General features: G+C 38.4%; 1 protein-coding gene across 3 annotated transcripts in view; it reads right to left on the reverse strand.

The window, feature by feature from the left end:
• The window catches only part of OGFOD3 (2-oxoglutarate and iron dependent oxygenase domain containing 3), a 49,302-nt gene that overhangs the window by 15,243 nt on the left and 16,592 nt on the right, over positions 1 to 17,467 (reverse strand). For 2 of the 3 annotated variants that reach the window (XM_072881491.1, XM_072881490.1), the window contains 3 exons: positions 16,998 to 17,054; positions 8,399 to 8,552; positions 2,107 to 2,230 (listed from right to left, as the gene is read on the reverse strand). In XM_072881491.1, coding sequence (XP_072737592.1) covers positions 2,107 to 2,230; positions 8,399 to 8,552; positions 16,998 to 17,054 — 335 coding nt within the window. The remainder of the gene's footprint in view (positions 1 to 2,106; positions 2,231 to 8,398; positions 8,553 to 16,997; positions 17,055 to 17,467) is intronic. The other variant, XM_072881492.1, reaches the window with a different exon arrangement.

Consider the following 17,467-nt stretch of genomic DNA (forward strand, 5'->3'; position numbering starts at 1 on the left):
GTTTTGGAACTGAAATAGCATTAGCAATACGGAGAAGGTAACTGAGCTGTCACGCACTAAAACTGAACCAGCAATTACAACAGTCATCTCTAAAAAAGCCTGAATCTCCTAAATGAGAAGCATAAAAGCTTATCAACACATGGTTTTAAAAGTTCGGTTGGAGTGACAGGAGAAGCACAAAGGATCAAAAGAAGCATAAAGCAAACAAAAAAGGCACAAAGAGGGAAGGAGAGAAAAAACACTGCAAAGGAACATTCTGAACATGAAAAATACATCAGCTTGTACCAGCAACAGAAAACACCCTGGGGTCATTCCTTCCTTCGCATTCTCTCACAAGCTGCGTTTTATCAGCAAGAAGAAAACTAAGTGCAATTGCCTTCACATTATGCTTCACCTCTAAAGCTTTTCTACCTGTTCTCACAGGATGTTAGTAGTTATTTAGATTATACCATAAGTAGTGACACAACCACAGGACCCCTGACAAATGTGTTTAGACAGAGGAGTGTGTTAGAAAGGTGTAACTGGCATTAAACTTAGTTTTCTGTTGTGTACATGTAGCACATTTGATCTTTCAAAAAAGGCCATTCCCTCTGAGCTTGCATCATTTTGTTGTATAAAGGTGTGTTTAACCAGTTCTGTGGCACGCATCCTGTCAGTACAACAACCTGTGAAAGAGAATGGCCAAAACCAGGTGCTGTTAAAAAAATCTTTCTGTATTTCATCTGCTCCCCCTTCATCCCCAAGAACAACATAAAGAGCAAACACCTTGCAGCAGAGCCTGAAAATTGTCCGGATGGGGCTGAATGGAAGCAATTTCACAGTTGCAGACTTTTTTAAATTAAGTCAGAGGCACGCTGCATACAGCAATCGGACTGAGTGCCCCTGTACTGTGCAAGGAGACAGCTGTCCTCCCAGCTACCTAAAATTCAGCTATGATTTCTACAGCTATAAAAACATGTTAATCTTAGAATTGCGTCTGTAAATGAAATGGATTAATTTGTTCCCTTTCAAAATACTGGTGGCAGCATTTTGCAGAAGATGATACTTTCAGTTTAGGGTTTATTTCCAACCACAAAAGCCAAAATAATCAAACATACAATTCTTGATACCAAACCCAGAATACAGATAATATCAGAGTTTATCTAAGCCAGCATTACTGCTGGTGAGTGGATCACTATGATCTATAAGTCAAAAAAACCCCACACCCATCCCCATTTGCAGGCAGCAATAGTCAGAAGTTCTGCTTGGGTTGATGCCTGTCAGCAGACAATTACTAGGCTGTCTTTAAATGAGTAAATTTCCATCTTTTCTCTCTTGAAAAAAAGACAGAACACAGTAGGAATATAAAGTTGTCCTTGATTTTTTTTTTTTCCTGCAAAAGTGTGACCGGTCTTGCATTGTAAAAGGTTACACTGCTGTAAGCTCAGTACTCACCTGCCAGACAGATCAGTTGAGGCTGAGCTCTTTCTTCCTAGGTATACTGCCCCAAAGTAATTCTAGTCTCAAATGATCTACTTATTAGAAAAAAACTTAAACCAGCCTTAAAGGCTTTTTTTTTTTTTTTAAGGTATAACTGACAGCCATCAGAATGCTCATCTCTGTCAGATCTACTGAAACCAGGTGTGGACTTATAACCAAGTTACCATGGTTCATCATGTTACTGCAGGTTAGCAGAGCTGTGGTAATCAATCATCTTCACACCCAGCCCACAGCAATTACAGGGTATTAAGCTCCACCTTGAACAGCAAAGGAATTTCAGGTCAGACAGTCTAAAATAAATTGCTTTATTTTGGATTTGCTGTAGTCACACAGTTATCTTTGCTCTTGACGCATAGTGACCTGCTAAGCTGTCATAACTGGATTGCAGTTCTAAGCCCTACAGCTTTCAAGGAAGTCACTTTGTGTGGCTTAACTCCAGATATTTCAAACTGTGGCCACATTTTAATCTTTTTTAATCTTTACTTTTTATGTAATCAATCTGAAGACAAAATGCTACATTATTCCACAGTTACTGCTGACACAGAGTCCCACTACATCCGCCAGCCCACCCAGTTAATAAATGGTACAATTTGGCCTGCCTCAATGCAGGCAAACCAAGACTCTTACCTGCTCGGGGCTCTATAGTCTTGTTGGAACCTGCATCCATAAAGACAAAACGTCCACCACCAAAGTCTTCAGTGTAGTCAGAGAGATAGAGCAGTGAAGTATAGTCGAAAGAGCCGTAAGTTACCTAAGAGCAAGGCAACATTACCAAAAATTAACAAATTCTGCTCTCATCTCTGCAGAGCACAAATAATTAAGCAGATGGATCTGATGTTTTTTTCTAATTTTCCAGTTTTCACATCTTTAATAAAGGGGTCTCTGAAAGCTGAGAACATTCTTTTCTAGAAATATGTTTATTAATCTATTCTATTATGTTTACACACATGCTACATACAAGACTAGCATGTTATGTTTATTATTTCTATTATTACAGTTTCCATAATTAAAGAAGTGCTCCTATTGATTTCTACTAAACAAAATTTCTACTAAACTAAACTATTGATTTCTACTAAACTTTCTTCCTAAGTCTACTAAACAACTAGCAAAACACAACAGTGTCAGAAGTTACACCTCTGCATTGTATCAAAACTACAGAAGGGCTCAGATCTATTTATACTATTTCAAGATAAAATTTCACCCTAAGATTAATGAGACTCAATGATAGCCTTTGACTAATTAATTCCACCCATTATCTAATCATGGTTATACATTTCTGGAAACCTCACCTTTTACTCTTTCACCAGCTACCATTCAGGAGCTTCATGGTAACAGTGAATCAGACCTTCCAAGTAAACACACATTTATTGGACGAACTTCTACTCTTTTCCATACAGGTTTTGTTTAGAAATGTTCAAACATGACTTTCAAAGTCTCTGCTTCTTCTCAGCCTACAGACCAAACATCCCATTTTAAAGTATAACAAGGTGATTTTCCTTCCTTTTAAAGTATTATTTTTGCCCGATATGTATGTTGAAGATGGAGAAAAGACATACTATGTATTAATGCTCAGAGTGAAGCTATCTAAATATTTAACACTGAGTTTAGCCGATTCTGAAAATATTTCCTTTTCATATCTACATGTCACCAACAATTAAAAATATACTTAAAATCAATGGCTGTATTCTCCAATTTTTTTTACAGTATATCACAACTCAATCAAGTTCTGCATTCCACTGTCAAACAGTGACATGTGCAGCACAGTAGTACTGTATAAATATACAGCATTTGCAGAGTGTTTTGACTGACCCAGTGACTGTTAGAGGTAGGTGCTACTTCCAAACTTAGAAGTTTTCTAAATATTTTCAATTTTGTTTTAAGTTACATTCATTAGTGCCAGTTAAATTTTGGCTCAACAGCAGTTGTACATATTATTCTGTACAGGCAATGACTAAAGAGAACACAGCAGCAGATGGAATAGGAAGACATTTTCATTCTTACTCATTTTATTACTTTGACCATAAGGGCTTACAGGAAAAAAAGCCAAATCTGGTGATATGCTGCACTACACAGTCCGAATCACAAGAGTGAGAGAAATGTTTTGGTGATCCCCTTCTCCCCATATTTACCCAAACCTTAGTAGCAATACAAGGCAATAAATGGGAATTAATGAGCATGTGGTACTGCAGCACCTCAAAACAGCCGTTCCACAGCCCTCCTCATGCAATCAGCTTCGCAAAGCTATTTTCACCTTCATTGCTTTGGTGATAAAACTTGAAGTCAGTTTAAGGAAGTCTTCCGGCTAGTGAAGGCATTAGCATAGCAAAGAAGTTCGTTCAACTCATAGTCGCAAGTCTAATGCATTAAAATTGTTTTTATGAACTCTTCAGTGGTGCAGCAATCTTTGCTCCATCAGTGCACACACTATCCTCCCCAAGGTGGCTTTACCAATTCTGAACTTTTAAGAGCTGACTACAAGCCATTTTAGCCTAACCAAACACATTTGATTTCTATAGATGACTAATTTGGGGAACCAAGTATGCAATGGAAAATGGCTTTTCTATTCCTGTTCTTGTTCATTACTAACTCTCAGAAAGCAGCCAGGCCTGAGAAATGCAATACTATGGAAAGGAGGCACTAAATTATACTCAGTTATTTAAAATGCTATAAGTCCCCCATGTATATCAAATGTATTTACTACCCTGGTAATGATTTCCAATGCCAGAGAGGTTAATAGCTGAACCAGAAGTTCAGACTATGTGAGAAGAGCTGTCATTAAAACCAGGCGATAAGCTATACAGGCACACTGCAGCAAATCAAATTTCTATAGCTCCTTATGAACAGTTCAATAGAAAAAATGCAGGCATTTCCATTCAGCCTGATACATCATACAGTTAGTGTGCTCTTGTTGAGCACCCTTTACCCAAATAAGTCAAACACAGCTAATAATTGCAATAGACTCAGCAATCTAGGCAAAAAGGCGAGAGGGGTATTTGTGTGCTCCAAGAAGCCTACATCTTTGAACCAACAGTGTCAGACTTTGAAACAAAAAGCATGTCAGACTCATTTTTCAAAGGCTTAATTTTACCTTTCTTTTGGAAAGAGGCAGGGAAAAAAAAAATCCTGAAGTCTTCTAGGAGCAACCTTCACCATTTAATTATTATGCAGAAATACAGAAAGTTATTTGTTCCATTCCAAGGGGAAAGCATAAATAATGATACAACACAAAAGCATCCAACAAACTGGCAAAGTATTTAACGTGCTGATTTTTATCGATCTTTCTTCAACTCCCTAGTATTCACACTTGTTTTGGAGGCCACATAAGAATACTACTGCTCTTATCTGGGAAGTATTTCCTACCCCAGATCAATAGCAATGCATTTTTTTTTCCTTGCTTTCAACTGCAGTCAGTGAAACTTAGTTTGTTGGAGAAATTAAAATACAAGGTAGGCTGACTGCACTGAAGACAACCTGTGAAGCTACACAACTTGTCTATCCTATTTAGCCTTCTCTGAAATATTTTCTGACCTTCTATTTGAATTCAGTCTCCTGCATAGCCTGATCAGCTATAAATACTTTTTTTTTACCTCTTTCTAAACACATAACAATATAGATACAGATATACATAATGTACACCTATAGTAGGCTAAAACTATATGCAGACATATATTCTACACATACTGTAACACTTTCTGTAAGCCGTGATCTGGCAAACATGTACGTGAATGCTACATCCACATATAGCTCTGTTTCAATTGTGATTAAAGGAAACATAATACCAGACCTTTTGACATAGAAACAGAAGTTAAAGAGGAGAGAGGAATTGAGCAGCAAGGAAAGGATTCAAATTAATCCTCTGATGCCAATTCAAGTGAATGATGGACCAGAAGCGAAGGCAGCAAGTAGTGATGACACATGACGATGTAATTTGGACTTTCATGATGGACATAAAGTGAATGGGATCAAGGATGTATCTCTATCAGACCCTATTGAAAGCATCATTAGCCTGATTCAAACTCTGAATTTTCAACCAGGCAATGCAAACTGCTATCATTTAAACCACAGAAGTAACTGTATTATCTGGCAATAGCTGAAGTCCTTTATCCTAGATAAGGGATGAACCATTAAGTTGGGGCAGTTTCCACAAGAATGATTCCAGCCCATAGTGGCTTGTCCATCTCTCTTCAACACCCTCTGCACAAACAGCATTTGCTCCATGTGAAGCCCAAAGAGTGAGAAATGGACCCCCAAGTCATGAGCTCAAAAAGCACTTACAAGAAGTCTGCTCTAGGTCTCTATTCCACAGCACCCACAAAGCCCCTTCACTCTGGCTGGGGGCCAGGGAAGTTCTGTTCCCTTGTGCTCCCCCCAAAAATGAAAGGGAACTGATCCACACAAGGCTCTCAGCTTAGCATGCAATGTTGCTGTCACAACAGCATGGACAGTGGCCCAGCTTTGGCATATTCACATGCAATCCTTACTGCGAGAATGCTCTTGAACAAGAAAGAAAATAACCACATTAAAATTTATTTGATCAAACCTGGAACACAAGTTTAAGGTGGAGACAGAAAGTACTTCAATGGTCTGAATGCTTTAGCTTTCCCAATACAGACAACTTACTGCAGAAGTCACCTGCTACAGAAGTGAAAAATGTTTAAACTACTTATATAGAATAAACAGGACAAGCTACGGTTTTAACTCCCAGTATTATCTAAACAATACTTCTCTCAGAAAACACCTTGAAATTTAGCCTAAGTCACATTTTCATATTTTACAGCAGGTATGCTATTTTTGAGGGGGCCAAATTCTACATGATTATGAACAAGGTGTTTCGTAGCTGCCCCAACTAGGATAATTATCTCTGCACCACTGTCATAAATCAGACTACTCAGTTATTCAGTATAGAAACTATTAAGGTTTACATTACACATAGCAAGTTTAAGAGATCACATTTTGTGTTTGTTTTGTTTTTTGAACCTGGGGATGGGTTAGAAAAAGCTAAGGCCAATCAGTTGACATATCTGCTCCTTGAACAGACAGCCTACGAGATAAACAAAATGTGGACAAAACAGATGGGTAAAATCAGCAAAACATCTAGCCTGCTGTCCATCATGTACAGGCACTGTCAGGATGCCATAACAGAGAATCAACTGCTACAAAGGAAAAATTCTCTTCATGGAAACAGATTTACTTCTAAATGACAAAACAACTTGTGCATTATAGGAGAGATTTCGGTAGAAACAATTGTGATGTTATCCGATCACCTTATTCATTTAGCAATGCAACACACATGCAGAAAAGAATAAGGAGAATATTGGCAAGCCTAATGCTTGTGCAGACACAATCTCATTATAGTAATAAATCAGAGTGAAATTCTAAAATACACTTTTTTGGGCTGCAAGAAAGAAGTGGAGAAAATAGCCATCAGCTATTGATATTTACTGCTTTCTCTGCTCTTGTAGCAGTCAAATTCAATTCTCTGGAAGTGTGCAAAAACTATGAGGAACCTATGAATTTATTGCACTTCACACAACCAGAATCACTAGTTTATTTGGCATCTCTTGGAAATGAGTGCAACGTGATGGAATTCTCATGAACCCCACCAGCACAATTTGCTCCCTACAACCAGTTCCTACCAGCACGAGCCAAAATAATCTGCACCTCAAAATCAACCCTACCACCTCTGGTCCTAGGTCCACTCCTATTCAATGGTTACCTCACAGCTTTTTAAACAAGAAGCATCCAAAAGCTGGTCTCATCTTTGTTATATCAGTGACTGCAAATTCTACCCTGCATTACTTTCTTCTTTCAAACAGTAGCTGTATCAGGTATCATCACTGTCACCATGTTTTCTAAATTTAAGCTGCTTCTGCCTACATGACAAGAAAGGGCACGGGAGCTTACACTAATGTTGTGAGCAACAACAGACATCATACTTCCCTCAGACAGACTTCTTCCAGGAAATATTTTCAAGGCAAGGAATATTTCTCTGTTTGATTTTTCATCTTGGATGTTGCAGGCCATAGACTTTGAGGTACACTACTCACATACAGACTTCAGCACTGAGGTGTAACTTAGATTTTGATAGGATAAGTTTTATTTGGTTCCATCTTGGGTGATCCATGACTCTAGAGTGACTCTAATTTTTAAATCCTGAAGACATGAAATGTGGGTACTCTGGTTTTTTGGGAGTGGTTTTGGGGTTTTTTTGCTATTTGATTCTTCCATTGTTAGTTTGTATTCTGCTGTGCTGCACAGAAACTTTGAACTCAGTTAAATTCAGAAATAAACTCAATACCAATCCCAAATCATTTAAGTCCATTGAGAAATGCAAAACATTAAGCTATGAGCCTACAGATAGAAGACTATGCAGTTAAAAGAAAGTCACAATACTTACATTCTAAAAAAGAACGAGAATCAAATTATTAAAAGAGGGTACCATATCCCCATTGTAGAACATGTAGTAAAAAAGCTTTGATTCACATATAACTGAAATATAAACATTAAGCATTTATCAAGAGGTTCAGATCAACTAACAACAGTGACCAACTCACCACTTTGAAATAGCTCCTGCTAGACCTGGCTGAAAGGGCGATAGCCTAAGTGGAAACGCAGGTTTGATGAAACTGAAACACTTTGTAGGTGCAGGTCCATTTAATCAACATTTCTGAGAAGAGGTTCCTGAGTATTCATTCACACACTTTATTAATTCTAGCAGAACTACAGTAGAGAAAATAAAAAGGAATGTACTGGCCTCCGTTTCTAAAACTCACTTATCCTTCCATTAGGTTCATCCCTGAAGGATTTTTACAACCACCAGTTTTCAAACATGTTTGACTGATTGTTTAATGCAAAATGACTTCAAAGCAAGCTAATAATAATAGGAAACATTTGCATCCCATCTCAGCCTCCTACTTACCTTGTCAACGTGTGGGTGCCAGTATTCATCGTGAGTTGTCTTGGCTTCTGTGTTGTTTATTCTTGAGAAGAACGTTGGCTTAGTCAGGTACATGGAAGCAGAGCTGATACCAAACGCCTGAGCAATCCTTTGTTGAATTCTCCGTCTCACATCGCTGCAAAGAACACAACGCAACACAGCATGCTAAGTGACACGCTTCTTTCCTGCTTCTTCTCTCTTCTCCTTCATTCAGTTACTGCTTCTTCAGGGCTAAGCTTCTTCCTCAGCTAATAAATCAAGGGGAACATATATCCCTACTTTCTCTCTTATTTTGCCTTAAATAAAGGAGATCTACTACATAAAAAAAAGAGAACCTCCAGTGTTCTGAGTTGGGGTTTGTTGTTTTGAGGTTTTTTGTTTTGTTTTTTTTGGGGGGGGTTTGTTTGGTTGGTTGGTTTGGGTTTGTTTTTTTTTTAATTCTCAGAATATCAAGAAAAATAAACTATTTGTCTCCTGTAGCCTAGGTGTTAAAATTTCTTTGCGTAAACAGTCTGTTTTCCTGAAAAATTCCATGCATAACTGCTGAAAAGATTAAAGTGTTTCACATATAAATTTTTAATCCAAATCAGATAACTAGGAAGTTGTATCTTCATAAAGGGTTGCTTCTGAAGCCCCTTCAACTATTTTTAAACTAACTGATGAAGTCTCTGGCACCATGAAACTCAAGAGTTCTCAGTCAACATACGTATTGGTATTATAACCAGATTTTCCTTTAAAATGAATGCAAGATGTCTTTCCCAACTATTTTCAAAGATTCAACCAAACTATTTCTACCTTAGCTATTCCTGTGTTTCTTGGGAGACAGGAAAAGAACAGAACAGGATTTTTATTTTTAATATTATCAAGACTGATAATCATGCATGCATTACTATACAGAACTCTTATATAGCAGCATCCATCTTTCAGGACAGATATCGCTGCATACAGGACTAGAACTACCAGCCTTAGTTCAGGTCAGCGCCGCTTTTAAAGAGAAGACATTTGTGATTAATGAGGAATACCACTGGCAAATCCCACCAGTAAAAACATACAGCTAGTATGTATTTAACTTTGAGGAAATTAAAAAAACAGCAAAGAATACAATAACACAATGAGATTAAATGAAAACATTGGGATTTTTTAAAATGTAATCCTCTATGCTTCTTAAAATCTTTATATTGTTTTCTCCCAATTTTAACACATTCTTAACTATTATATTAGTCTTCCTTTTCTTCCTTCCCAAGTGCTTCAAAAGCAGCACACAAACAAGATACTCTGAGTAAACACACTTCTGAAGTTGTGCATGGAATTACATTAGTAGTTTTGCATCTTTTCTGTATCAGACATTTATTTCTCCACTGGGCAGTACTGAACTTCAGCATAATTTTCAAGAAAGTTTTTCCCAAGTATTTCTCTAGGGAACTTAAACAGTGACTAAAAAGAAGTGACAGAAGTAAAACCAGACCTACAGTATTAGGCTGTGAAAGTCACCTCTTAAGAACCATTTCCACAAGTACTAAGAAATCCTAAATATTCATCCTGTTCACATCTTGTCCCTCACCAAAAATAAAACACACACATACAGATCTGATTTTTAACCTGTCTCACTTTACATTTTTAGGGGTCTAAGCTTTAGGGATCAATTCAAGCTATTTTACACATGAAATATCGAAACCATTAAATGAAGTTAGAGCTGAGATTTTCAGGTATTTACATGGCTGCAGGAAACTGAGGTTTCAAGTTGAGAGCTACATAGTGGTAGAGTTTGTAAAACTGACATCAGGAAAGGATCTACAGGTCCTTCCTCTCATGCCTGTGGGAGCCTGATCTTTCTGTCTGTTTTCTTTCCAAGAAGTAGGACTTCAGCAGAGGCTGCCTTATGTTTCCCAAAAAGCATTAAATGTAATTACTTATTTTGCTTCGTCATGAATGGAGGGCAGCTGGCCCTTTGAACAACCCAACACAAGAATTAATAGCCTAACCCACAAATACTAAAGCAGCATATTACCTGGCTCTGACACCAGGTGGCCAGTTGCATCAGCCAGCTGGAATATATCTACTCCGAAGTAGTAAGGCCACAGTCTTGACATGACTTTAAATCTCCAGTAGTTGTATTGCTCTCTAAGCAGTACTGCTTCTTCTTTCAGGCTGATTCCTTTTCCTCTTTTAAAAGCTTTCTATTACAATTTGCTGTCTGGTGTTTATAAGGCTCTGTTAAAGCTTCCCTCCTCTTTAAGACTTACGTGCAATGGCTTTGGGCAAGACTGCATGTTTTACAAACCAAGCAGGAAGTAAAGCTCTACTCAACTGTTCTCGAGAGACAAAACCAGCAACCAAAAGTCTACCTGTTTTGGACCGGCCAATGGGTTATCAAAAGAAAAGGAAAATAAACTCAACAGTTCAAGTATGCTACAAAGAGAAAATAAGCATAATTTTCACAAGATAAGTTTGTTTTTTCTTGTTTATCAACCAAGTAGGCAGGGGAAGTGGTGAATACGAAGACAGAGTAATGAAGCAGTTGTGACAGGTCTAAAAGCATGACTTTAGGTGCTATTCTGGTCTCACAGAAGCAGCTGCCTTCAGCTGACCCAGGTAGCTGGTTTTTGGGTGTGGGAGCATACCGCTGGCCTCTTATTTCCCTGGGCGCTATTGGCTTCAAGTATTGCTTTTAATCACAGTAGCTTCTTCAAGTGCACAAGGTGACAAGAGGTGCCAACCTTGCATTTCTTCAGTTGACTTGTATGCTCCTGCCTTTTGCTTCCCTGTGAGCTGTCATCCTATGTATCACAGCATCACTCAAAAACTTAATCAAAGACAATAGTGGCATACATAGCAGACTAACGTAAATTTTATGCACGTAAGTAATTTGCTGTTCAACAAAACAATAGTTAACATGAAAAAGCCCCACTGATTGTTATGGATCTTGGACAAGGCTTCAAAAACCAGGTATTTACCCTTTGCACTTACAGCTGAGCTAACACATAATACAGACTCACCATGATATCACGAGTCCAGGGAGCAAGTTTATAGTAACAGCCTTCCTTCAACAAAGAGCTCAACAGGCAAAAGAATACTAACTATTCACATCAGAGCTCAATGAGCAAGAGGAGTTAACTTGCCTACAATAAAAAGTTGAAAATAACAAAGCAAAAGTAACTTCACTTGATGTGCAGGCTGCAAAGTCATAAAAAAGTTAAGTCTCGGGGAAGAGGACACTTAATCTTCTAGTTTGCCTTCAGTGGTCTCTTAGACATATTTGTGAGAACTGGGGAACAACCAAGTTATTTTTTTAGGGCCTAATCCAGCACATGCTGAAGTCAGTAGGAAGTTATTTATTAATTTCAATGAACTCCAAATCTAACATGGAAAAAACAAGCAAAGTAACCCAAACTCATGTACCGGTCACTGTAAACAAGACCCCTTTCCAGCAAGCTTTACTCATAAGAAAAGCCCTTCACAGGATGACCTTTCTAAAGAGAAATGGTAGGGACAGAAAGGAAATATTCAAGACCAGATTTTTTTTCTTCCCCAGTGTACACACATGACAAAAAATACATCTAATGTACATTGCTGTAAATTGGGTATTCCCAAAGCTCAGGCTTGAATTTAAGAGGGACAACAGAAACCTGTGTAACTGTCCTGGTTTCAGCTGAGATAGAGTTAATTTTCTTTATAGTGGCTGGTATGGGGCTATGTTTTGGATTTGTGCTGAAAACAGTGTTGATAATACAGAGATGTTTTAGTTGTTGCTGCACTGGTCAAGGACTTTTCAGCTTCCCATGCTCTGCCAGGTACAGAAGAAGCTGGGAGGGGACACAGCCAGGACAGTTGATCCAAACTGACCAAAGGGCTATGCCATACCATATGACATCATGCTCAGTATATAAAGCTGGGGAAGAAGGAAGGGGGGACATTCGGAGCGATGGCATTTGTCTTCCCAAGTAACCATTACGCGTGATGGAGCCCTGCTTTCCTGGAGATGGCTGAACACCTGCCTGCCCATGGGAAGTAGCGAATGAATTCCTTGCTTTACTTTGCTTGCGTGCGCGGCTTTTGCTTTCCCTGTTAAACTGTTTTTATCTCAACCCTTGGGTTTTCTTACTTTTGCTCTTCCGATTCTCTTGCCCATCCCACCGGGGGGGAGTGAGCGAGCGGCTGGGTGGTGCTCAGTTGCCGGCTGGGGCTAAACTACGACAGTAACATATGATGGAGGAAAGAGTGACAGGCCATTGCGGCCTCCCCATTTCTTCACATCCTTTGGATGCTCTTAAATTTTTAAGCATGAAATACTACCCTGATACACAAAGTGTCACTTGATACATGTCCAACAAATGCCCAAGCAGTTTATATTTAATACTAACTATTAAACTGGAAACACTGTGCCTAAAAATATGCACATTTATTGCAGTGTAATGCAGTGCAATAAATAACCCAATTACAGAGAATCAAGAAGAGGAGCTAAAAAAAGGCACATCAGTAATGAATAAACTGCAGATTTCCACTGATGTTTGAATAACGCATATGGCAAAGATTTGCTAGAAACAAGCTCCAAAGAGCGATACCTTTGAGTGCCTAAATGCTTTTTCTTGCTTGTGTACGTACCATACTGCTCAAAAGCTACCAAAACTCCATTAAATTCCTAGTTGAGCCAGCACATAGATATTATTTCTACACATAGATAGTGTTTAATACCTACTTTCTAATAATGTGGCATCAGTCAAATCAAATACATAGGCACTATAACCTAGAGAAGAAAACTGAAAATATGCAAGGGAAGACTGTTTCTCAATGCATGTAAACAACAACCGGGACTTCTCACTTTGTCGTATGTAAATGGCTGCAGTTCAAAGTAAGTTTAAGAAAGCCACATAAAGTATAAAAGAACTTAATGCTTAATGTAGGGGGTGGGGGGGAATTAACATGCAGAACACTGATCTTACTAGAAAGCATTGCATTGCACTATTGTAACTAATAACAAGGAGACCTTAGCTTGTAGCTGATGTAAGAATGTGTAAAACACATCCATTTACAAGTTTGGTGCCAAAGGCAAAGATAACTGTGTGCTGCAGGAGGTATGTTTTGCAGGGTGCTTTGTGATGATCTTGGTTGCCCTTCATTCCACATAGTCACGTTTACCCCCCTACAGGAGTCATCAACAGGTTGACAAACTTGTCAGTGCAAACATGAACTCTGCTTCAAACTCCATAAGGTATCTTGTGTCCCTCTTTGTGATAGCACATTAAACACTATACATGGGAATCAAATGTTTACCTTGCAGTTTACCTTTTAGAGATGAAAGCATTCCCTAGAATCCTGTAAAGTATGTGTCTGAACACATGCATCTGTGTACTTCGGCTCATTCTGTGCCCAGTGTATGCCAAATACAGCACGTAGCTGTTTTCAAAAATAGCATAAAGTCACTTTTTAGCCTATAAAAACCCTTCTGTACAGCCTGCTTTCCACTGACCTGGCCGTTTCAACATTTATCAATATCAGGACTGCAAGTTTTTCTTTCCATTCCCTTCCCTGCTATTCCAGACACAGCCTATATAGGCTATTGGTAAAATACTTAAGGACAAACATGTTGTACTTCTTGTGTAAATCACGTGACAAGATAAGCCAAATTTCAGCTTAGAAGGTGCTATCAAGGAAGGAAAGAGCCCAGAAATTCTGGCTACCTTGGATCCGGTACAGTAAGAGCCACATTGTTCCCTCAGCCACTTCTCATATGTACCCAGAAGAAGCAGGAGCCTCAGGCAGGAGCCTTCCCTCCCTTCTTGATCCTGGCCCACTCATTCTTCATCCTCCATGTCCCCCACATACAAAAAAAACTGTTGGGAGAGCTCTGGTGTGCTATAGCTACAAAGAAAACACTTATTTCTGCTGGAGAATGTAAGCATTCATTTTCATAAACACAGCAACTGTTCTATCATTCAAACTGCTTAGGGTATACCCTGGCTCTGATCAGATGCACTAAACAGAGCTCTGCTATGGCAATAAATATATGAGTACAGCACCCAGTCAACAATATAAGTAACAAATGAATCCCTCTCAGAATTTGTTAGCAGCAGCCCTTGGACATTTGCACTGAGTCACTTGGTCACTTGATAATACCAAAATGCACAAGCCAGACTCACAGAAAGGCAGGACAGAACTCCCTGAAAAGAGCATATGACCACCCTCTATAAAAGCAGTTACTGAAATCTATTTTGGAGTCAGGGTGATAAGGAAGAAAAAAAAAAGCCAATGAAGTAGCTAGACGTCTAAGGAACATACAAATTAAGAGAAAGGATGTTCACTAGATTGCAAAGTTGCCAGCTTAATGTATCAGCAGCAGCATAAAGGACTGAGTAAAACAACTACAAGTGCCACAGAAAAGTTTCTGTAAGATACAAGCTCTGCCAGACCAGCAAAAAAATGCACTGTTAGGAGTCACTGCAAAGTGCGATTCAAGTATGGTGACAAGAACACTCAAAGTTTTGCAAAACTACACAACTTCTCTAGCCCACTTGTCAGCATCTCCGTACTGTTCCCAGTGAAAAGCGCCAAAGGCAGTAGAAGCAGACAAAGCAATGCTCTTCTACAGCCAGAAAGTTTTAACAGAAATCACACATGCAGAACAAATAAAGGGAGAAAGCAAACTATCAGCTCTTCCTCTGCTCTTTCTATGTCTCCACCTTAGTAAGTTGTACGATTTTTGAAATAAATCTTTGATAGTGCCATTTTCTGCTGAAGTCACAACCCTTAAACCAAGCATCTAGATTTAAAGGTGTCTCTTCTGGATAGAGATGCATCTATTACGTGAAACAAGAGGAATTGCTGTAATATGCTTGGCAGATGGCGGTTAAAGCATCAGCCTAGAAACCATAACTGATCCTGAAGCAATGTGATTTTGACAGAGACAGTTTAGAAACCAGCCTCCTGGCTCAGAATGCCTACTCAGATTTGTTACTGTTGCAATCAGGAATACTTAGACATGAATTACATTTAGTTATTTCTCTCAAGAGTGTATTTTTAAACTGACCTTGGTAGGTAAGTGAAAGTAACAAAGAGAAGTGCTCCCAAGAATAGCATAAAATCATTCATTAAGACATAAGGTACTACAGTCCATGCTAAAGCACTGCCATTAATATGAACAGAAGCATTTAATAATATATTTTGCATTAGATTCGTATCCAGCAGACTGAAACATCCCCTATATCGGCATGAAATACCAGTGGAATATTGATACTGCCTAGCAGCTGCCTCATCTCACAGTGTAAGGATCAGAAATTCATTAAAATTATTGAAAAACTGATGTTTCTGTTAATGTGAAAGAAATATTCTTTAGTAAGACACCCCCTCCATACACTCATGTTATTTCTACAGATTCTTTGATCTTCTACAGAATGGAAGACAAAACAAAGACTATTTTCAAAATATTCCCCACTATCTGAGTGAGGCAGAGACTATATATTTTCCTTATACAAAGTTCAATAATAATCAAGGAAGTGCCTCATTTTTGTGATTTTGGGGGCAGAAGTAAACACATTTTAAGGAAGTTCATCTATGAAGACAACAGTATCTAAAAATAGCTGTCAAATAGAAATAAGCTTTAAGTGGTTAATATTTTAAGGCAAATACAATTACTATACTAATAAAACTAATAAACCTATTTGGCTACTTAATACTACTTCCACCACTAGAGGGAGGTCATATTCCTTCACAAAGGCAAGAAAAAAGACAAAAAGAGTTAAAATGTTCAAGCCAGGTACATTTTAAATTATGAGAAAGCAACTGAAATGTGTAACTAAAGATTTATTGTGTCTAGTCAACAAAGAATGCTTGTTCCTACACTTTGGCCACGCACCTTCACAGACACATGGAACTCGTTACGTTTGTTGTCTTCGTTAAGTATATGAGCAGGTCTACAGGAAAGCTAAAAGCATCAGATGCCAAAGCTATTACATTATAGCGCTATTTCATATTCTGGCTTCTTAGGGGGAAAGTATGCTCTGCTTCTCTAGCCAGAACATTAGTAATTTGAAATCCTTCCACTTCCTGCTTTACCATTTTTAATGTTTTGCTACACTTCACCCAAAAAACCCCAAGTTCCTAATGCAATAATAGCATAGGACTGTCTTTATCATCTAACACAACACCTCTTGGATAACATGTGTGAGATAGGAGTTAATGCTAAAGGATTTTACATCCCAGCTATAATGTTCCAGCAAATAACCACAGAACTCAGATGAAGCAGCTCTCCTTGCTTACAGGTCTGCAGGGCTGGCATCAACCCCTTACGCAGAAAGGGAAATGTGTGGTGCTGCCGTCATTCTGATTACATTTACACCATCAATACTGTCCTGACATTGGTAATGCAGCTAAGTTTCAAAGCAGCAGATGTTATTTATCAGGTAGTCACCAAAAGGTCCTTTTACTTATTTTCCTCAAGGCATCTTAATTTTCAGAGATTACTATTTTGAGCTGCAAATTCAGTTGTATGTCTGAATCCAAAGGACAATTCCCTCCCAGCCTGCACTCTACACAAAACCCATAAAGTTATGTTGTGATTCATTCAGCAGTTATTGAAAGTCTTTACCGATATAATGCAAAATCCTCTTCTGTGAAGATGTCTTGAATTTTGTCTCCAAAGTACCTGAAAAATTAAACAACAGTCTAAAAGAGGAGTTACTGAAATCAGACTGCCATCTGTGCTTTACCCACAGTCACTAAAAGAAAACACAATACAAAGAAATCCTACAAATGCTCTTAAGCATGATGTTCCCAAAGCATTGCTCAAAGATTAAATGTTAAAAGATTAAAGGATGAAGATGCATCAACTGATGATGGAATCCCCCAGGCATGAAAAGAGTCCCCTCCCACATCATTAAATAAGCACATGGATTCAAGTTTAAGACTTCAGACTACTTGATTTCTTCCACTACTGACAAACTAGACTATAACTGAAAAAATACTATTATTTACTGCTGCAAGAACTCTGAAAATAAAGGTAATGATAGCTTTCAAAGAGCTCAGTTCAACAAAAGGTCAGTTTTCATGTCACAAAGG

This window comes from Ciconia boyciana, chromosome 16 (assembly GCF_034638445.1).
Source record: "Ciconia boyciana chromosome 16, ASM3463844v1, whole genome shotgun sequence".
In the NCBI taxonomy this organism is placed as follows: Eukaryota; Metazoa; Chordata; class Aves; order Ciconiiformes; family Ciconiidae; genus Ciconia; species Ciconia boyciana.